The 20,867-nt window shown below is 35.0% G+C and overlaps 1 protein-coding gene across 1 annotated transcript; it reads left to right on the top strand.

Annotated features, from left to right (window-relative positions):
- The first annotated feature begins 1,176 nt into the window (after nucleotides 1-1,176).
- Nucleotides 1,177-20,387, top strand: pcyt1aa (phosphate cytidylyltransferase 1A, choline a). The gene is made up of 9 exons (XM_073848905.1): nucleotides 1,177-1,373; nucleotides 4,938-5,056; nucleotides 6,595-6,694; nucleotides 11,855-11,971; nucleotides 12,132-12,283; nucleotides 13,568-13,646; nucleotides 14,905-15,047; nucleotides 15,153-15,341; nucleotides 18,701-20,387. The coding sequence occupies exons 2-9, from the start codon at nucleotides 4,955-4,957 to the stop codon at nucleotides 18,935-18,937; spliced, it is 1,119 nt and encodes a 372-aa protein (XP_073705006.1). The 5' UTR covers nucleotides 1,177-1,373; nucleotides 4,938-4,954; the 3' UTR covers nucleotides 18,938-20,387.
- Nucleotides 20,388-20,867: the final 480 nt, after the last annotated feature.

Raw genomic sequence — 20,867 nt, 5'->3', positions numbered from 1 at the left:
GTATATTTTCCATTAAGTACTAGTACTTATTCATTAGTGCTTATTCTTAAGCTTATAGTTCTTATATATTACATACTACAGTTCTTTATGAGGTTGAAGATATCTCCAAATGAACAGATAGTTACTCTGATTTTGATATTATGTATAATGTATAATAGTTATTCCAATAGTGACTAGTATCTATTTAAATATTACTAGTAAGCATTCATTAGATACTAGTACTTATTTATTAGGTACCAGTAGTTATTTATTAGACACTGGTATCTTTTATAATGATTACTATAGTAACAATCCTTAATAGTCAGATCTGCTGATAACTCAATGACAGATCCCCATAGAAATAAGTGACAAAAATTTGAAATCTGTTACTTGTAAAAACAGAATAGTTTCTAGTCATGATTGAAATAAGTACTAGTATCTAATGAATAAGTACTAGTTTCTAATAAATAAGAACTATTATCTAATGAATAAGTACGCCTGTTGAAAAAAAAAAAAAGCATATAAACCAGCTAAGGACCAGCATAAACCAGCTAAAACCAGCATCCCAGCACCAAAACATACCTAACCAGCATATGCTGTTTTTTCAACTGTCTATTTAATAGGTACTAGTATCGAATGAATAAGTACTAGTTTCTAATAAATAAGAACTAGTATCTAATGAATAAGTACGCATGTCTATTTATTCTAGTATCTAATAAATAAGTGCTACCATCTAATAAATAAGAACTAGTATCTATGAATAAGTACATATGTCTATTTATTCTAGTACCTAATAAATAAGTGCTACCATCTAATAAATAAGAACTAGTATCTATGATTAAGTACACGTCTATTTATTCTAGTAACTAATAAATAAGTACTACCATCTAATAAATAAGAACTAGTATCTATGAATAAGTATGTGTGTCTATGAAATAGGTACTAGTATAATAGTATAGGAGCTAGTACCTTTACAAAAAATACATAGTACCTAAAAAATAGCAGTAGCTAATAAATTAGTACTAGTACTTAATGGAAAATATACAAGTATCTAAAAAAATAATTACTAGTAGCATGAAAATAGGTATAAGTATGGCTTATAGATCAAATGTTAAAACGGCTTGCCATAGTTCTACTTTAAACTTGCGGGACGACGTGTGACTTTTATTTTGAAACCGCCAGGGTTTTGCCGCCATCTTGGAGCCGAATTAAGTTGATCCCAGTCTCTTTTGTGGCTCCTGTCAAATCGGAAGGTCTGAGATCACGAACACTGACTGAGAGACATTTAAATCGCAAGACACTTCCGAATCCTGTCAGACTTCGACCTAAAGAAACACAACCCTTCAAAGACCCTAAAACACCATCTGAGAGAATAACTGCACTAAAACACAAGGGTAAGCAGCTAATGAGTGTTCATGTCTGTATATGTGTCCTAAAGATAATCAACAAGAACTAGCTAGTGTAGGGTGTTGTTTGACGTATGTGTTGTTTTACGAGGTCAAGCTAGCTGTTTGGTTAAACAGTTGAACTACTGTCACTTTTTGAGACACTCCCACTGTTATATCATAAGGTGCCATAATGTTCCACTGCTTTGTTTATCTCAAAGCTCATACACTTGAAATCCAGTATCTTGCATTACAAGGCAAGGATGTGGAGCATTATAACGGTTGCCCCTGTCTCTGAACTCATTACTATTTTTATTACACTTGTAATATATATATATATATATAAACACACTAGCACAGCTGGGATTGCACTTAATAGTGTTCGTGCTTCAGCCCTTGGGAGGAATCATTCAAACTCTGTGCTCACAGATAATAGACTGAAATAATAGGATTGTCTTTGTGTTATAACCCAAAGTGCTGATCTAATGCCAGTGTGTGCTCTGAAACATGATCTTGGCTTATTTTAGTTTGTTTATCAGTGCCAGATGTCTAAGTAGTGTCGTATTTAGTTGATGTGTAAGTTGTGAGTGTGTTATAATGGGTATAATGTTGTGTTCGGGTCACATTCCTCACCTTTAGCTTCATTCACTCATGCATTCATCCTGATGAGACTCCCTGATGAGACTAGAGGCTCTGAGTTTAGATGAAGGAATGTTTGGAATGAGGAAGGTTTCTATAGGCTTGTTCTGGAAAACTGTGTTGGTCTTGACCTATATATGTGACCCTGGACCACAAAACCAGTCATAAGGTTAAATTTGAAGAAGATTTATACATAATATGAAAGCTCAATAAATAAGCTTTCTATTGATGTATGGTTTGTTAGGATAGGACAATATTTGGCCGAGATACAACTATTTGAAAATCTGAAATCTGAGGATGCAAAAAAATCAAAAAGACTGAGAAAATCACCTTTAAAGTTGTCCAAATTAGGTTCTTAACAATGCATATTACAAATCAAAAATTACATATTGATATGTTTACAGTAGGAATTTTACAAAAAATCTTCATGGAACATGAACTTTACTTAATTTCTTAATGATTTTTGGCATAAAAGAAAAATCAAAAATTTTGACCCATACAATGTATTTTTGGCTTTTGCTACAAATATACCCCAGCGACTTAAGACTGGTTTTGTGGTCCAGGGTCACATATATGTATATATATGTGTGTGTGTGTATGTGTGTGTGTGTGTGTGTGTGTGTATGTGTGTGTGTGTGTGTGTGTGTGTGTGTGTGTGTGTGTGTGTGTGTGTGTGTGTGTGTGTGTGTGTGTATGGATGTGTGTATACATGTGTGTGTATGTGTATATATATATATATATATATTGTACTTTTCCTGTATGAAACTTTGTTTGCAGTCTTAACTGTGTATTTGTTAAAATTTTTGTCATAAACATTTCTATGGATGCCTGTTTCCGCCACAGAATGATGTCACAATTCATAAATTTAATTAAATTTTACTTTTTTTTTTACTTTTTATTTTTAATTCCATGGTGGAAACCAAAAAAAAAAAAAAAGTAAAAGAATTTTCTTTGACAGCGTTTTTAGTGCCACGTTAAAAAAAAAAAATCTAAGATTACGAGAATAAAGTTCTAAAATTTTTACTTTATTCTCGAAATATTACGACTTTATTCTCGTAATCTTATATTTTTATTTTTTTTAACGTGGCACTAAAACACTGACAAGAAATTGTAAAAATATACAGTTTTAAACAAAATTTCATACAAAGTACATTAAAATAAAAAAACTGAGAATAAAGTTGAAAAATTGCGAGAATAAAGTTTAAATATTTTGACAATACAGTCAAAATTATAAGAAGTAAGTAAAAATGCTTTGAAAAAAAGTACTTTATACTCAAAATATTTCAACTTTATTCTCAAAATATTTAAACTTTATTCTTATAATTTTTACTCTTAATATTTTTTAAATATTTTGAGAGTAAAGTTGAAATATTAAGAGAATAAAGTCAAAATATATTATTACATATTATTACATAATTTTGACTTTATTCTCTAAATATTTAGACTTTATTTTCAAAATATTATGACTATTCTCTGAATCTTATATTTTTGATATTTTTTAACGTGGAATCAAATCACAGACAAGAAATGTAAAAAATATACAGTTAAAACTGCAAACTAAATTTCATACTGTTTAATCACAACATAAAAAAGTACATTAAAATAAAAAACTGAGAATAAAGTTGAAAAATTACGAGAATAAAGTCGAAATATTTCATATTTTGAGAATAAAGTGATAATATTTTGACATTACAGTCACAATTATAAAAAATAAAGTAAAAATGTTTTGAGAATGAAGTTGAAATATTTTTACTTTCTTCTTACAATTTTGACTTTATTGTAGATAAAGTCGAAATATTTCCAGAGTAACGTCGAAATATTTAAAAAATAAAGTTGAAATATTTCAACATAATTTCAACCTTATTCTCGAAATATTTCGACTTTATTTGCAAAATATTACGACTTTATTCTTGTAATCTTATATTTTAAAATTTTTGGCACCAAAACACAGACAAGAATTTTTTTTAAATATACAGTTAAGAATTTTCATAACAGAAAAAAGTACATTAAAATAAAAAACTGAGAATAAAGTCTAAATATTTCCAGGGGTAAAGTTGAGAATAAATTAAGAGAATAAAGTAGAAATATTTTGACATAACTTTGACTTTATTCTTGAAATATTTAGACTTTGTTCTCCAAATATTACGACTTTAAACCTTTTTTTTTTTTACATGGCAGTAAAACACTGTTGTAGGATTTCATACATTTTAGCCAAAAATCTGAAGAATTTTTAAAAAATATATTTTTAATTGATATTAATCAAATGAATGAATACAATTAAAGTCAATTTTGTAAATGTAATGTTATTAATGCTTTTGTGAAGAATTCATCCATGCATGTTTCTTTTTTTTCAAGCTGACTTATGAAAATGTCATAATTCAATTCATTTCAATTACAGTTTAAGCATGTTTCCTCCCCAAATTTCACATTCTCATTACTGCAACACAAAAACTATTTCATTGTCATTATTTCTATCAAGTAATAAAACCATTCTGTTGATACACAGTCATTCTTTTTAGTTAACACTAAAATTTAAATACTCAAACATAATTAAATAAAAAGAATCAAAGCAACAAATGCTGTCACTATGTACAAATTCTTAATTTTTTTTTATTTTATTTAATTTTTTGTCCATGCAGAATATATTTTCTCATTTCATATTGGACTTGGACATGTTCTTCACCCCTTTAGCCTAGCATATGAAGATCACAAAGACATCTGGACATTTATCTTCAACATGGTTGAATAGTTTGCACCACAGCACAATATCCTGACACAGTGATATTTAATCATTTCTGCAAGTCAGTGTTACAAAATACTCTTTGCAATATGTGAGCTTGTACTGCAATTGATTTCTGTTTTTTTCTTGCACCCCAAGGAATTTGTGTACAACTAAATGCCTTTTAATAATCATGATTCTTGTTTTTTCCGTAGATTTTAATAGAGCCTGAATGGAGGCCCATGGTTCAGCGCGATTGTCCAGGAAGAGGAAGAGAGAAGGTTCAAATGGAGAGGCAGAGGAGGGCGAGAAAAAGTTTAAGCGATGCACAGTGGTGAGTGAGATGAAGGTGTAAGCGAGTGTGTACAGCAGGGTTGGGGTCAATTCAGGAATGAACTCAACAATTCCAATTCAAAGAAGGAAATGGAATTGGAATTGGAATTCAACAACAATTACAGGAAACCGAGTTGGAATTGAATTGGAATTACAGGAAGTGGAATTCAATTCAGGGAAATTCCACTGAGTTCCGTTTATTGCTGTTTCTGAGCATTTATTTGTGATTGCATTTAGAGACATACATTTGAACTTTATTTATGATGCTTTACAAATATCAAGTAATGTATGAAATAGAGTTGATCAAATGCAAGTAAATAAAAATGAGAACTGTACATTATGAATTAAAGGAGAAGTCCGGTGTGATATTGACCTAAAGTGTATTGAATCATGATACCGAGTGTGAACGTACCTTGCATATCTCATCTCGGTTTGTGTCCTGCAGTCCGAAATCTGGGGTCAGTTAGCCGATGCTAACAACAGGTTGTCAATGAGAGTCAATAGGGCATCAAAGTAGCCATGTAAATAAATCACTGTTTTATGCCATTTACGAGGCACAAAGTAGCTCCACACTTCATTGGTAGACTTCCAAGGGCCCTGACATTTAAAACGAGACATTGAGAACTCAGAAAAAGCACCGGTAGTTTATTTACAAGAAGATTTATACAGACAGTACCTGGAAGAAATTTACCGGCCGCCGCCATCTTGAATTTAGTCACGATAAGTCGAGTGACGAGCAGGAAGGAAATGTCAGGGCCCTTGGAAGTCTACCAATGAAGTGTGGAGCTACTTTGTGCCTCGGAAATGGCATAAAACAGTGATTTATTTACATGGCTACTTCGATGCCCTGTTGACTCTCATTGACAACCTGTTGTGAGCATCGGCTAACTGACCCCAGATTTTGGACTGCAGGACACAAACCGAGATGAGATATGCAAGGTACGTTCACACTCGGTATCATGATTCAATACACTTCAGGTCAAAATCACACCGGAGTTCTCCTTTAACAATTGAATGACAGTGGTGATAAGTTTCTGGATGTACTGTACATTCAATATATGATTACCACATAATATATGTCTCAACTCACAAAAAATGAGTCATGTTCATTCATGTATTTCATTGACTTTTTATTGCATCGAATTATCATCATTTCCTGAAATTTGGCATGTGAAATGATCATGCTTAACATACTAAACATACAGTACTATGTATTTCTTTTGTATGTTTGTTGTTTATGTGATTTACAATATTTAATGTACTATAAACTATTAAGCAAATCAAGTCAATTTTTTTATTTAGCTACTCAAGTGGGATTTAGTGGAATTTCTTTGATTCCAATTCTGTTTCCTGACATTCCAATTCAATTCCAATTCCATTTCCTGTCAGCTGCATGCAATTCCAATTCCAATTCCATTCCAGGAAGTGAATTGGAATTTACCATTCATTCTCAATTCAATTCATGAATGGCCCCAACCCTGGTGTACAGACAAGAGATGGTATTTGAGCCCAAAGGCTGTGATTCTTCTCATCCCTCAGGGTCTGAAATACCCGGCTCCCTATGCAGATCAGCTCGAGTCAATGGAAGATAAGCCGTATCAGCGCGTCACCATGGAGGAAGCTCGCAAAGGCACTCCACGTAGGTTATTTGCCCTCTGTAGCAAATTCCTCCCACACAGCCGTTCTGATACGCACATGCTATGTGTTACTTTCATCCATTGACCGCATGACTGCATTTAGGTTGAGTCACTGGCTATTATAAACAGCATTGTTTGTATTGCAACATTTTTGCATTGTTTCAACATAGCATGCACGCGTATTTCAAAACTTATTACAGACTGACTTTTGACCTTATTACATCCATTGGATGATTAACCCTTTCATGCATGAATTATGGAAAACGTTATCTAGATTCTTTTATGATTTTTTAAAAATTATTTTAATATAACGCTAAAATTGAATTCCATTTTCATTTTTATAAAATTCAGTTTCATTAAAAAATTATTTACCTGTCCACGAATGTGGAAACATGCAACAAAGGAGTAAAATGGGACATAAAGCCACAGCTGACAATATGTAATATTGTGTTTTTTTTTAATGGCATGTTATGCTATTTATATCAGTTCAGTTATTAAAAACAATAATATTACAATATAATAACAATAAAACACATATTGTAGGAGCAATAACAGTAGTTACATATGTGACCCAGGACCACAAAACCAGTCATAAGGTTAAATTTTACAAAACTGAGATGTATACATCTTATGAAAGCTCAATAAATAAGCTTTCTATTGATATATGGTTTGTTAGGATAGGACAATATTTGGCCGAGATACATCTATTTGAAAATCTGGAATCTGAGGGTGCAAAAAAATGAAAATACTGAGAAAATCACCTTTAAAGTTGTCCAAATTAAATTCTTAACAATGCATATTACTAATCAAAAATTACATTTTGATATATTTATAGTAGGAATTTTACAAAAAATCTTCATGGAACATGATCATTACTTAATTTCCTAATGATTTTTGGCATAAAAGAAAAATCAATAATTTTGACCCATGCAATGTATTTTTGGCTATTGCTACAAACATACCCCAGCGACTTAAGACTGGTTTTGTGCTCCAGGGTTACATATATGCAGACACTTATTAGCAATATAGGCAAATCATAAAAATCAAATCAAAAATTGTTGATTGTATGAACTTATTATATTTTCATCCTTATCTTACTCTTCCACTGTCCTCTGGATATTCTCTGTTATTCTGTACTGACTCCTTGACCTGTGCTGTACCTGTTTGGCATGCAAAATACAAATTTGTCTCCATATGTATGTGTAAAGTTGCCATTTAATGCTATAATAATTCATTTTAAATGGTTATTTATGTTGATATATTTGTTATTTTACAATATAATACAATTTATAGCATCTTTGGAAAAAATAGAATAGATATACTAGCAGATTACAGAAATCAGACTGGAATGGAATCTGACTCCACTGTTGCATGACGTCCACATACTTGGACAGTTGGTTTTTGGTGAATAAAAACTACATTTTACTCAAAATTTTAGTTTATAAAATACTAACATATTACTCTAAATGGAGTTAAATAACTGTCCACAAATGTGGACACCATGCACGAAAGGCTTAAACCATAACTAGAAGAGAAGCTCACTTCCAGAATGAAAATGTCCTGATAATTTACTCACCCGCATGTCATCCAAGATGTTCATGTCTTTCTTTCTTCAGTCGCAAAGAAAGTAAGGTTTTTCGAGGAAAACATTCCAGGATCTTTCCCCGTATGCTGGACTTCAATGGGAGCCAATGGGTTGAAGGTCAAAACTGCAGTTTCAGTGCAGCTTCAAAGGGCCCTACATGATCCCAGCCGAGGAATAACGTCTTATCTAGTAAAACAGTCCGTCATTTTCTAAAAAAAAATAAAAATGAATACTTTTTAACCACAAATGCTTGTCTTGCACTAGCTCTACGATGCACATTTGTTTCTTCACACATTAAGTAGTCATGTTGGAAAGGTCAACGCTTCGGTTCTAAAGGTAGGGTGATAAACTAGATCCTCCAACTTCAAAATCGTCCGACGTCGTTACTCTACCTTTTTTGCAAGGGGTGTTTGACTTTCTTTGCATGTTCGTTTTGTAAACACTGGGTCGGTACTTCTGCTTATTTCATGCATCACCTTTCCAACTGATGCAAGATGACCATTTGTGGTTAAAAAGTATATATATCGTTTAAGAAAATGACAGATCCTTTCACTTAGAGCCCTTTGAAGCTGCATTGAAACTGCAGTTTGGACCTTCAACCTGTTGATCCCCACTTAAGTCCACTATATGGAGAAAAATCCTGCAATGTTTTCCTCAAAAACCTTGACTGAAGAAAGAAAGACATGAATATCTTGGATGGTATGTGGGTGAGTAAATTATCAGGATTTTTTTTTCTGAAAGTGAACTTCTCCTTTAAGCGTCTCTTATAAGCATTCCTAACATTCCTTCACCTCTCTAATGGCATTTTGGCCAACTTTTCATCTTCCATATGTTGCTTTCAGACATAGCTATTGGTATTGAGTAGGATACACAGACTTGTTGCTTCTGAATAGTGTAGTGTTAATGGTTTTTAACAATTTCAGGTTTTGTTTTAACTAATAATTAACTAATAATTAATATTGTAAATCTTCTTTTTATATTTTACATTTTAAAATATTTAATGTACATTTATAACACTGTATATGTGTTTTATTACTTTGACAATATGACATCTCTCTCTTCTGACCCTGTGCACTGCAAAAAAAGATGTTTTACTTAGTATTTTTCTCATTTTCTAGCACAAATATCTAAACATTCTTAGATCAAGATACAGATACTTCAGAAGTAAAATGACTTAAGATACTAAGCTTTGTTTTTCTGTAAAATGTATATACATTTTATTAGTTTTTGCTTAAAAAAGAAAAAAATATCCACCAATGGGGTAAGAAAAATAGTCTTAACTCAAAGGGAAAACAAGATTATTTTTCTTGCCCCATTTTATTAATAAAATTAAACCCACCTTTCCAAATTCAGTGTTATTGATCCTATTGTGAATAATTCTTCCATGCATGTTTTCTTTTTCAAGTTGTCTTCTAAATTTAATCTTCTAATCTAAAAAACACTGTTTTATTGTGACTTTAAACCTATTTTATTTTGCATTATGCCTTAATTTTTGTTAATACAATTAAGCATGTTTCCTCCTCAAATTTCTAATTCTCTTGACTGCAATATAAAATGTATGTCATTGTTTTATGTGTTATTTTTATTCAGTAATAAAAACCGTTTTTTTATTAAATAAGAATTTAAAAGTAAAATTTTAATACTGAAAAATATACTTAAATACGTTTTTTATAGTGCTGTTTGTGGAGGAGGAGTCCACTTAGGAAATTATTTACTTTTTAAAATTTCAGGTTGGATTTAGACATGTTCTTCACCTCTTTAGCCTAGCCTATGAAGATCACAAAGACATCACTGCAAAAAAAAAAAAGTTTTTACTTAGTATTTCTTAGTATTTTTGTCTTGTTTTCTAGCACAAATATCTAAACATTCTTGCATCAAGATACTTCAGAAGTAAAATGACTTAAGATACTAAACCTTGTTTTCTGTAAAATTTGTAAACATTTTTGCTTAAAACAAGAAAAAACTTAACTCAAAGGGAAAACAAAATTATTTTTCTTGCCCCATTGGCAGACATTTTTTCTTGTTTTAGGCAAAAAGTAACAAAATTTGGATAGGTTTTACAGTAAGCAAGGCTTAATATCTTAAAGGAATAGCTGACTGGTGGTGGTTGAGGAGAGATCCCCCATATGATTGTAAAGCGCTTTGGGTGTACGGAAATACACATGAAAGCGCTATACAAATGCATCATTCATTCATTCATTCATTCATGTCTTTCCAAACCTAGAAGACCTTCGTTCATCTTCGGAAGACAAATTAAGATATTTTTTATGGAATCCAAGAGCTTTCTGACCCTGCATAGACAGCAACACAACTGAAATGTTCAAGGCCCAGAAACACTGCAATAAATGCTTTTCTTACTTTTGTCTTGTTTCCGGACCAAATATCTAAAAAGTCTTGTTTAAAAAAAAAAAGTCAAAATTAAGTGCATTTTTGCTTGAAACAAGCAAAATAATCTGGCAATGGGGTAAGAAAAATAATCCGACTGGCAGATTATTAAACTCACTTAATTTGGACTTGTTTTTTTTTCTGAAAACCAGAAGATAATGTTTATTTGTCTAGAAATTCCTTCTTGATTTAAGAATTGTTAGGTATTATGGCTGGAAACAAGACAAACAATCCAAGTAAGAAACTATTTTTTTGCAGTGAAGGTAGTAAGTATATCTATAAAATAGTCCATGTGACATCAGTGGTTCAACCATTATTTAATGAAGCTACAAGAATACTTTTTGTGTGCAAAGAAATAAAAAATAATGACTTTGATTTCACATGGACTATTTTATTGATATCTTCAATACCTTTCTTGGCCTTGAACACTGCAAAAAATGCTTTTCTTACTTAGATTTTGTCTTGTTTCCAGCCAAAATATCTAAAAATTCTTGAATCAGGAAGGATTTTCTAGACAAGTAAAAATTTGGGTCTTGTTTTTAGTAAAAACAAGTCAAAATTAGGTGAGTTTTTGCTTAAAACAAGCAAAATAATCTGCCAATGGGGTAAGAAAAATAATCTAGTTGTCTGCTTGAATTAAGATTTTTTTTCTTACCCCAATGGCAGATTATTTTGCTTGTTTTAAGCAAAAACTCACCTAATTTTGACTTGTTTTTACTAAAAACAAGATAATAATTTTTACTTGTCTAGAAAATCCTTCCTGATTAAAGATTTTTTCGATATTTTGGCTGGAAACAAGACAAAAAAATCTACGTAAGAAAAGCATTTTTTGCAGTGAACATGCATAGCTGTCTGTGCAGAATCAGAAAGCTCTTGGATTTCACCCAAAAATATATAATTGTGTGTTTCAAAGATCTTACGGGTTTGGAACGACATGAGCTTTTTTTCAGCATTCTTTCGTAAATAGAGTTTAAAACAACATTTATTTAAATTATTGTCAATTTAAATCATTATCTCTATATAAAACGATCAATTTCTTTTAAAAATCGAATTTTGTAACAGTACTGTTTATATTTAAAACATTTTGTAAAATTCTATGGAACTGTACCTTTTAAACTGACTTCAAATGTGTGTCTAAATTTAGTAGTTCTCTTGAGGCCATAAAACCTGACTTCCTTCTTTTTGTCTGTAGCCGACAGGCCTGTGCGGGTGTACGCTGATGGCATCTTCGACATGTTCCACTCAGGACATGCCCGTGCTCTCATGCAGGCTAAATGCCTTTTCCCAAACACACATCTTATTGTAGGTGGTAAGTAATCCTGAGCAGGTTCAGCCCTTCAACTTTAAAGAGTCCTGAGCATGCAGTGTCTGTAGAGTTATTGAACTGTTTATCATTCTGATCATTTAGCACAGAGTTTATCTTAATGTCAGTGCTGTATTTAGCCCCTCTTTCTCGTGCCTCTCTGCAGTGTGTAGTGATGACCTCACACACAAGTTAAAGGGTTTTACTGTCATGAACGAGGATGAGCGATATGATGCAATCAGTCACTGTCGCTATGTGGACGAGGTGGTCCGGAATGCTCCATGGACTCTCACACCTGAGTTCCTCACCAAGCATCGGGTAAGACAAGAGAGAACTGAGGTGACATATATTATACAGTTGAAGTCAAAAGTTTACATACACCTTGGAGAATCTGCAAAATGTTCATGTTCAAGGGATCATACAAAATGCATTTTTTATTTAGTACTGACCTGAATAAGATATTTCACATGAAAGATGTTTACATATAGTCCACAAGAGAAAATACTAGTTGAATTTATAAAATTGACACCGTTCAAAAGTTTACATACACTTGATTCTTAATACTGTGTTGTTACCTGAATGATCCACAGCTGTTTGTTTAGTGATAGTTGTTCATGAGTCCCTTGTTTGTCCTGGACAGTAAACTGCCCGCTGTTCTTCCGAAAAATCCTTCAGGTCCCACAAATTCTTTGGTTTTTCAGCATTTTTGTGTATTTGAACCCTTTCCAACAATGACTGTATGATTTTGAGATCCATCTTTTCACACTGAGGACAACTGAGGGACTCATATGCAACTATTACAGAAGGTTCAAACGGTCACTGATGCTTCAGAAGGAAAAAGATGCATTAAGAGCCGAAAACTTTTGAACAGAATGAGGATGTGTACGTTTTTCTTATTTTGCTTAAATATCATATATTTTTCATTTGGTACTGCCCTTTAGAAGCTACTTCCATGTTTCCCAGAAGAAAAATAAGTTACATTTACCCTGATCTTCAAATTGAAAAAGTTTTCACCCCCCGACTCACAATGCTTTGCGTTTCCTTCTGAACCATCAGTGAGCATTTGCACCTTCTGTAATAGTTGCATATGAGTCCCTCAGTTGTGAAAAAATGGATCTCAAAATCATACAGACATTGTTGGAAAGGGTTCAAATACACAAAAATGCTGAGAAACCAACGATTTTGTGGGACCTGAAGGTTTTTTTCTGAAGAACAGCGGACAGATTAAATGTTTAGGACAAACAAGGGACTCATGGACAACTACCACTGAACAAAAAAACACAGCTGTGAATCATTCAGGTAACAACACAGTGTTAACAATCAAGCGTATGTAAACTTTTGAACGGCGTTATTATTATTAATATTATTATTATTTTCTCTTGTGGACTATATGTAAACATCTTTTATGTGAAATATCTTATTCAGGTATTTCGGTAAAATAATGAACATTTTGCAGATTCTGCAAGGTGTATGTAAACTTTTGACTTCAACTGTATATTTACATATATAGATGTTGGAGGAAGAACGTAAAATGGGAACCAAGCAGTGAGAAAATTTATTGTGTCCTTATGTAATAAACGATTGTGTTTTTTGATACCTAAGATTGACTTTGTGGCCCATGATGATATCCCATACTCCTCAGCTGACAGTGATGATGTTTACAAGCACATCAAAGACGCAGGTGAGGATAACAGCTTTAGAAACTGACCTTTATGTGTTTTTGATGGAGAAATCAATCTTTGCATCTGAAATTTCAGAGTATGAACTATAAATGAAGAACTTGCAGTTTCTACGCCAGGGCTGCCCAACCCTGTTCCTGGAGATCTACCTACCTGCAGACTTTAGTTCCAGCCCTGCTCCAACACAGCTGTCTGTAATTATCAAGTGATACCTAAGATATTATTTAGCTGATTCAGGTGTGTTTGATCAGGGTTGGAGCTAAACTTTGTAGGATGGTAGATCTCCAGGATCTACACTAATGGTGTCACCTTGTGGCATTACAAAAATAAAGCATACTTTTTAACAACATTTACAACACTTATTTATCTTACCATTTTATCTGCACTAGCCATGCCCCCAAACTCTCGCTATTGGTTGAGCTGGTAAAATTTACATATCTGAGTGGACTATCTATGGTTCCTAGGAGGTTCAATGCTTACTCCTGTTAGGGAGATAAACCAATGATTGGCAGATTTATAGTAATCATGAGTAATAAACTAGGTTAAAGGATTAGTTCACTTACAGAATAAAAAAAAATCTTGATAATCTACTCTCCCCTGTCATTCAGTCAAAAATTAGGGTTTTTGAGAAAACCATTCCAGGATTTTTCTCCATATAGTGAACTTTAGTGGGGATCAATGGGTTGGAGGTCCAAATTGCAGTTTCAGTGCAGCTTCAAAGAGCTCTACACGATCCCAGCCGAGGAATAAGGGTCTTATCTAGTGAAACAATCGGCCATTTTCTAAAAAAGCGTCAAATGACCTTACAAAAAAATGATGTCTGACAATTTTGGTTCCTACCTATGCCCTACCCTTTCTTTTTTTGAAAAGCAAGATGAGCATTTGTGGTTAAAAAAACATATACATGACGATTGTTTCGTTCGATAAGAACCTTATTCCTTGGCTGGGATCGTGTAGAGCCCTTTGAAGCTGCTTTGAAACTTCAATTTGGACCTTCAACCCAACCTTCATCCCATTGAAGTCCACTATATGAAGAAATATCCTGGAATGTTTTTCTCAAAAACCAGTTTTCCTCAAAGACTTGAACATCTTGGATGACATGGGGATGAGTATATATTTAAGAAATGTTAAGAAATTTTCTTATCCTTTAAGAAAATGTTTTGCCAAAAAAATTGGTCGGTTGGTTAGAAACTAAATGTCCTTATTCCTGACTGGTATGCTAATATTTAAAACAGTTTTGTTTATTTTGGGCTTCCACAGGAATGTTTGCACCAACCCAGCGGACAGAGGGCATTTCCACCTCTGACATCATCACACGCATTGTCCGAGATTATGATGTTTACGTCAGACGAAATCTTCAGCGTGGCTACACCGCAAAAGAGCTTAACGTCAGCTTCATCAATGTGGGCGTTCATTCATTTACTATTTACAGAATGATCTCAAGATTAATACTAGTTGCCAGAAATGAGATTTTCTTAGTCTTGGTCTTGTGCATTACCTTCACACAGGAAAAGAAGTACAATCTTCAGGAGCGTGTGGACAAGGTGAAGAAGAAGGTGAAGGACGTGGAGGAGAAGAGTAAAGAGTTTGTGCAGAAGGTGGAGGAGAAGAGCATCGACCTGATCCAGAAATGGGAAGAGAAGTCCCGCGAATTCATCGGCAACTTCCTGCAGATGTTTGGACCGGAGGGAGCATTGGTGAGTATCACTTTAACAATCGCTCTGTCCTAAAACTCAAATATCAGCATCACAATTGACTGAGTCGAAATAAAAAAACAGGGTTCCTACGGGGAAATATTTTCCAGGTGTGGAATAGTATTGAAAAAAATTAGACGGAATATGGAAAAATATAATTTTAGTCTAACTCTTGCAAGAGATCAGGATAGGAGATCCTTCTAAAAATGAACTTCCAAAACTTACTGCCAGATTCTAGAAAGATAAATTCTAAAGCCATTTTTTTAGGAGTTTTCACCCAAATCTCTGAGAACCTGACACATTGCACCTCTGGAGACTCCAGGTAGGTTGCAGTTCTGGAAAATGGTGGCACTGGAGGCTAAATGGTTCCTGATGTTTTCACACCTAATTCTTTACCTTATTTTCTAATGTTTCTTTAAGAGCGAACGCATGTCTTTTCTTCCGCACCTGTTTTTTTCTGATCATGCAAACCCGACAAGCATTTCGGGTTTCGGGTCATTTGGTCATGCCTTAACTTAGCAAATTCTAGTATTGCATTAGCATTGCATCCTTCTCATGGGCATTTAGCAATTTTTGACTTTACAGTCTGAGTTAAATCTCTTTTTTTGGCTCATTTTATATCTAAAAGAAATGTGCCTAATAATTGCACACTTAATAATTATGCACACTTGAATATAAGGAGTTTTTCAATTCCAGCCTTCATGGACAATTACAATTAAACTTTTTGTTTTCAAACTATTTATATTAATTAGAATATATTCAAAAAGTTGATTTATTTCAGTAATTCCATTCAAGAAGTGAAACTTGTATAATTCATTCATTCCACACAGACTGATATATTTATGCAGCGTGGCATGGAGTCGATCAGTCTGTGGCACTGCTCAGGTCTTATGAGAGCCCAGGTTGCTCTGATAGTGGCCTTCAGCTCTTCTGCATTGTTGGGTCTGGCATATCGCATCTTCCTCTTCACAATACCCCATAGATTTTCTATGGGGTTAAAGTCAGGTGAGTTTGCTGGCCAATTAAGAACAGGGATACCATGATCCTTAAACCAGGTACTGGTAGCTTTGGCACTGTGTGCAGGTGCCAAGTCCTGTTGGAAAATGAAATCTGCATCTCCATAAAGTTGGTCATCAGCAGGAAGCATGAACCGCTCTAAAACATCCTGGTATACAGCTGCGTTGACCTTGGACCTCAGAAAACACAGTGGACCAACACCAGCAGATGACATGGCACCCCAAACCATCTCTGACTGTGGAAACTTTAGACTGGACCTCAAGCAACGTGGATTCTGTGCCTCTCCTCTCTTCCTCCAGACTCTGCGACCCTGATTTCCAAAGGAAAAGCAAAATTTACTTTTATCAGAGAACATAACTTTGGACCACCACCTGACGCTGTCTGTTGTTCATGAGTGGCTTGACACAAGGAATGCGACAGCTGAAACCCATGTCTTGCATACGTCTGTGCGTAGTGGTTCTTGAAGCACTGACTCCAGCTGCAGTCCACTTTTTGTGAATCTCCCCCACGTTTTTGAATGGGTTTTGTTTCACAATTCTCTCCAGGGTGCGGTTATCCCTATTGCTTGTACACTTTTTTTTCCCTACCGCATCTTTTCCTTCCCTTCGCCTCTCTATTAATGTGCTTGGACACAGAGCTCTGTGAACAGCCAGCCTCTTTTGCAATGACCTTTTATGTCTTGCCCTTCTTGTGCAAGGTGTCAATGGTCGTCTTTTGGACAACTGTCAAATCAGCAGTCTTCCCCATGATTGTGTAGCCTACAGAACTAGACTGAGAGACCATTTCAAGGCCTTTGCAGGTGTTTTGAGTTAATTAGCTGATTAGAGTGTGGCACCAGGTGTCTTCAATACTGAACCTTTTCACAATATTCTAATTTTCTGAGATACTGAATTGGGGTTTTTATTAGTTGTCAGTTATAATCATCAACATTAAAAGAAATAAACACTTAAAATTAGGGATGCACCGATACGAATCGGCCGATCATGCTTGCGCGTTTTGTCAGTAAAGCCGGTTCTGTAATCAGCGGTAAATGCCATCAGGTGCGTGATTTCACGTTGAGCCGTATATACTACACACAGCCATTGTTCACTGACGAGCTGCGCACATTCACACTGATAATGAACATGGATTTGCGCAGCTCGTCGGTAAACAACGGCTGTGTGTAGTATATACGGCTCAACGTGAAATAACGCACCTGATGGCATTTACCGCTGATTACAGAACCGGCTTTACTGACAAAACGCGCAAGTGATCGGCCGATACGGATCGGTGCATCCCTACTTAAAATATATCAGTCTGTGTGGAATGAATGTATACATTATACAAGTTTCACTTCTTGAATGGAATTAGTGAAATAAATCGACTTTTTGAAGATATTCTAAATATATGACCAGCACCTGTATATTAATATGGTAAATGCGCTGAGGGAGGGCTGAGCCCATTCGGAACTGCTGGAGCCCAGAGGGGAGCGTCGGTGGATAGAAAACCGATTTTCATTCAAACAAATTGATGTAAACTACACATTCGTACCCTGGAAATCCAGAAGTCTCACGAGAGCACAATTTGAATTGTCTCTGCAAGACACTCTAGCATCGAGCAATGATGCACGTCACTGCAATATGTAAGCAGTTCCGGGAACCAATCAAATCGGTGTATCTGATGTAGGCGGGCCAGAGGCGAGCTAAGCTGATGACGACACCGCTGCGACGTCCGGAATCATTTAGTAAACATTGAAAGCTGGCTACAGATGAACACCAGTTGTTTGAAACGGCTTTGGCCGCTACAATGAACGAGTTAGACTTGGCTTTTCATATAAAAGAGGAACAGAAAACCGTGCTCTAATCGTTCCTTTGCAAGAAGGACGTTTATGCTGTTTTGCCGACTGGATACGGCAAGAGTTTAATCTATCAGTTAGCTCCGCTGGCTGTATTGTTGTGATTGGTCGTGGCGTTATCCAATTGCGTGCAGTGAGAGTTTCAAATGCATGCTTGGTGCCGCCCCTCGAGTTAGGCCCTTTTCATTGCTCGATGCCAGACCCTTAATCTTAATAGATTAGGGTCTGGGTTTTTTCACATTCGAGTTAATCGATAAAATGGATTTATCGCCCAGCCCTAGTGTTCGGTAGTGATATTGTTTAATACTGTCGAACACATTTAGCTCAAAATGATGGGGCCTATCTACTCACCATGTAGCTATGAGAGAGAGTGATACAGGAATATTTCCTGATCATAAATGTAGGGGTGTAGTTAAAATCAGTCTCAGCTAATACACAGTAGTTTCTTAATTTACATTTATTTCTTCTTGATTCCACTCTTATTGCCTCTCGTTTGTTCTTCCTCTAACAGAAGCACATGCTGAAGGAGGGTAAAGGACGAATGCTACAGGCCATCAGTCCGCGGCCCAGCCCCAGCAGCAGTCCCACACGCGAGCGCTCCCCGTCTCCAACCTTCCGTCTGCCCTTCTTCACCAAAACCTCCCCGCCCTCCTCACCCTCGTCACATCACAGCAGCGCCCTGTCCGGCTACACCTACTCTGCCCGCGGACTGGCCATCAGTGAAGACGAGGAAGACGACGAAGATTAGAGTGCCACAGCACACCACACATCTGTCTTCCAATACCGGCAATCCAACCTCAGAAACGAAGCAATCCTTACACCATCCATCGGTTTCGCTCTCTGTATTACTAACACATATATGAAGGGTTCAAATGGAGCGACGTCTAGAACGTTAGTGACCACGAGTCAGTTTTAAGTCATTGTCAGTGACGGGATGCTGAATCACACAGGATCGGCAGGGCTTTTTCGTGTTTTAGAACGAGCGCACATGGTATTAATGCGTTTTATTTGTTTTAACTTTCGTTTTAATGTTCTTATCGTAATATATACTTGTTAGACATCTCATAAGTCAGTGAGTGTCTCTTGGAATGGCCCAGATTGATGTCTAATGATAAAAACGCTGTGAGGCACTGGAAGATAAATGCTGTTATCTAAATATGAGAGCTAAAAAATAATGAAAATCGTTTGTTCGTATCGCAGTGCATAATCAGTGTTGTCGTGGTTAATAATTTTACAAATGGAAAAAAATACGCCAATATTAAACAGGCATGACTGAGTGGAAAATGAAGTTTGCCTACTTGAATTTGGTGTGCTTTAGTAAAGGTCAGAATTCCACATTTGAACACTGTGTTTTAAAAATATATGCTTAATAACATGAAGAGTTGTCTGTTTTTACTGTAAAAACAAAAGTATGTAATTTCATCACTGCATAATACCCTGTTCATCTCTCACTGTGATGTTTTCTTTCAAAGAGCTCTTAATGAATATCCTAAAACTTAGGTTGAAGGGCTAGAACATTGGACTCAAACTTGATAATTATACAATTAGGTTCTGCAAAATGAGTCTTGCACGTTTTAAAGTCAAACTAACGAAGCTGTTGATAATTGTTAAGGAATGAAACCACTTAAAAGGAGTATTCTGGGTTAAATACAACTCAACAGTATATGTCTAGTATGAAAAAAAAAATGTGCCTACCAAAATGTACCAAATATGTGGCACAATCATTGTTTTAACTGCAAGTTTAGTTTCATAAATTGAGAGACAAAATGAATGCCAGCATGATGTCTTAAGCTTAACTTGTGTTTAACCCTTAACCCTTTGAAGAGCTTTGTCAACATTGTTTATGTACATGTATGGATATGCAATGGTCAGTTTTAGACAGTATGTGTTTAAATTGAAATTGTACCACCAGTGATTATAATATCTGCGTTCTGTTGTCTCATTTCATAATTTAATGAGAGGCAGAGGCTTAACAAACTGCTGTCCAGACTTGCACTGAAGTCAGAATTCAACTGTTTGTCTTTCATGGTAACGTCTGTGTTTTTTTTCCCAGCCTCTGACTTTTCCTTTGCACAAATTATGTGAATCTAGGAGAGATTATTATTTTATTAACTTTGCCTTCCCTTATCCTGTCAGCCTTTGATTGTACAGGATGTCAACAGAGACAGGAAGACAAATAAATAGTGTCTAATGTACAAGAGTGTTTTTTTTTTACTTAAGGGAAATGCAGCACAGTATAAATATGAAATATATAGACGCGCAGTGCTGGGTGAGAGAGTTCCGGTTCATTATCTGCTATAAGAAATTAACGAGAAGAATAACAATGTGCTGTAAATGGTAAAACTGTTTGCACAAACCAGTGTGTTAATAATTAAGATAATTAACATTAAAAATATAGCTGCAAGCAGCAATCAAGGGGCCAAGCACTACAAAAGCAAGCATCAGACCATCTGCAGCAATGAGTAATTGAAGCCATTTTATGAAGATTGTAGTCAAAATGGCTGAAAAATCATAAATATAACCACCAGGTACATGATTTAATAGCTTATCACTTTTGACCAATAGGTTGCGATATTATAAAGCCGATGTGGTGTGGTCAATGCGAGGTGACAATGACGCACACAAAGTTTTGTCAATATGTCAAAGCTTTGCAGAGATACAGCCTCAGACATAGTCAT

The sequence above is a fragment of the Garra rufa genome, chromosome 10 (assembly GCF_049309525.1).
Source record: "Garra rufa chromosome 10, GarRuf1.0, whole genome shotgun sequence".
Classification (NCBI taxonomy): domain Eukaryota; kingdom Metazoa; phylum Chordata; class Actinopteri; order Cypriniformes; family Cyprinidae; genus Garra; species Garra rufa.
The sequence above is the reverse complement of the archived record's forward strand: the minus strand, read 5'-3'. Positions and strand labels throughout refer to the sequence as shown.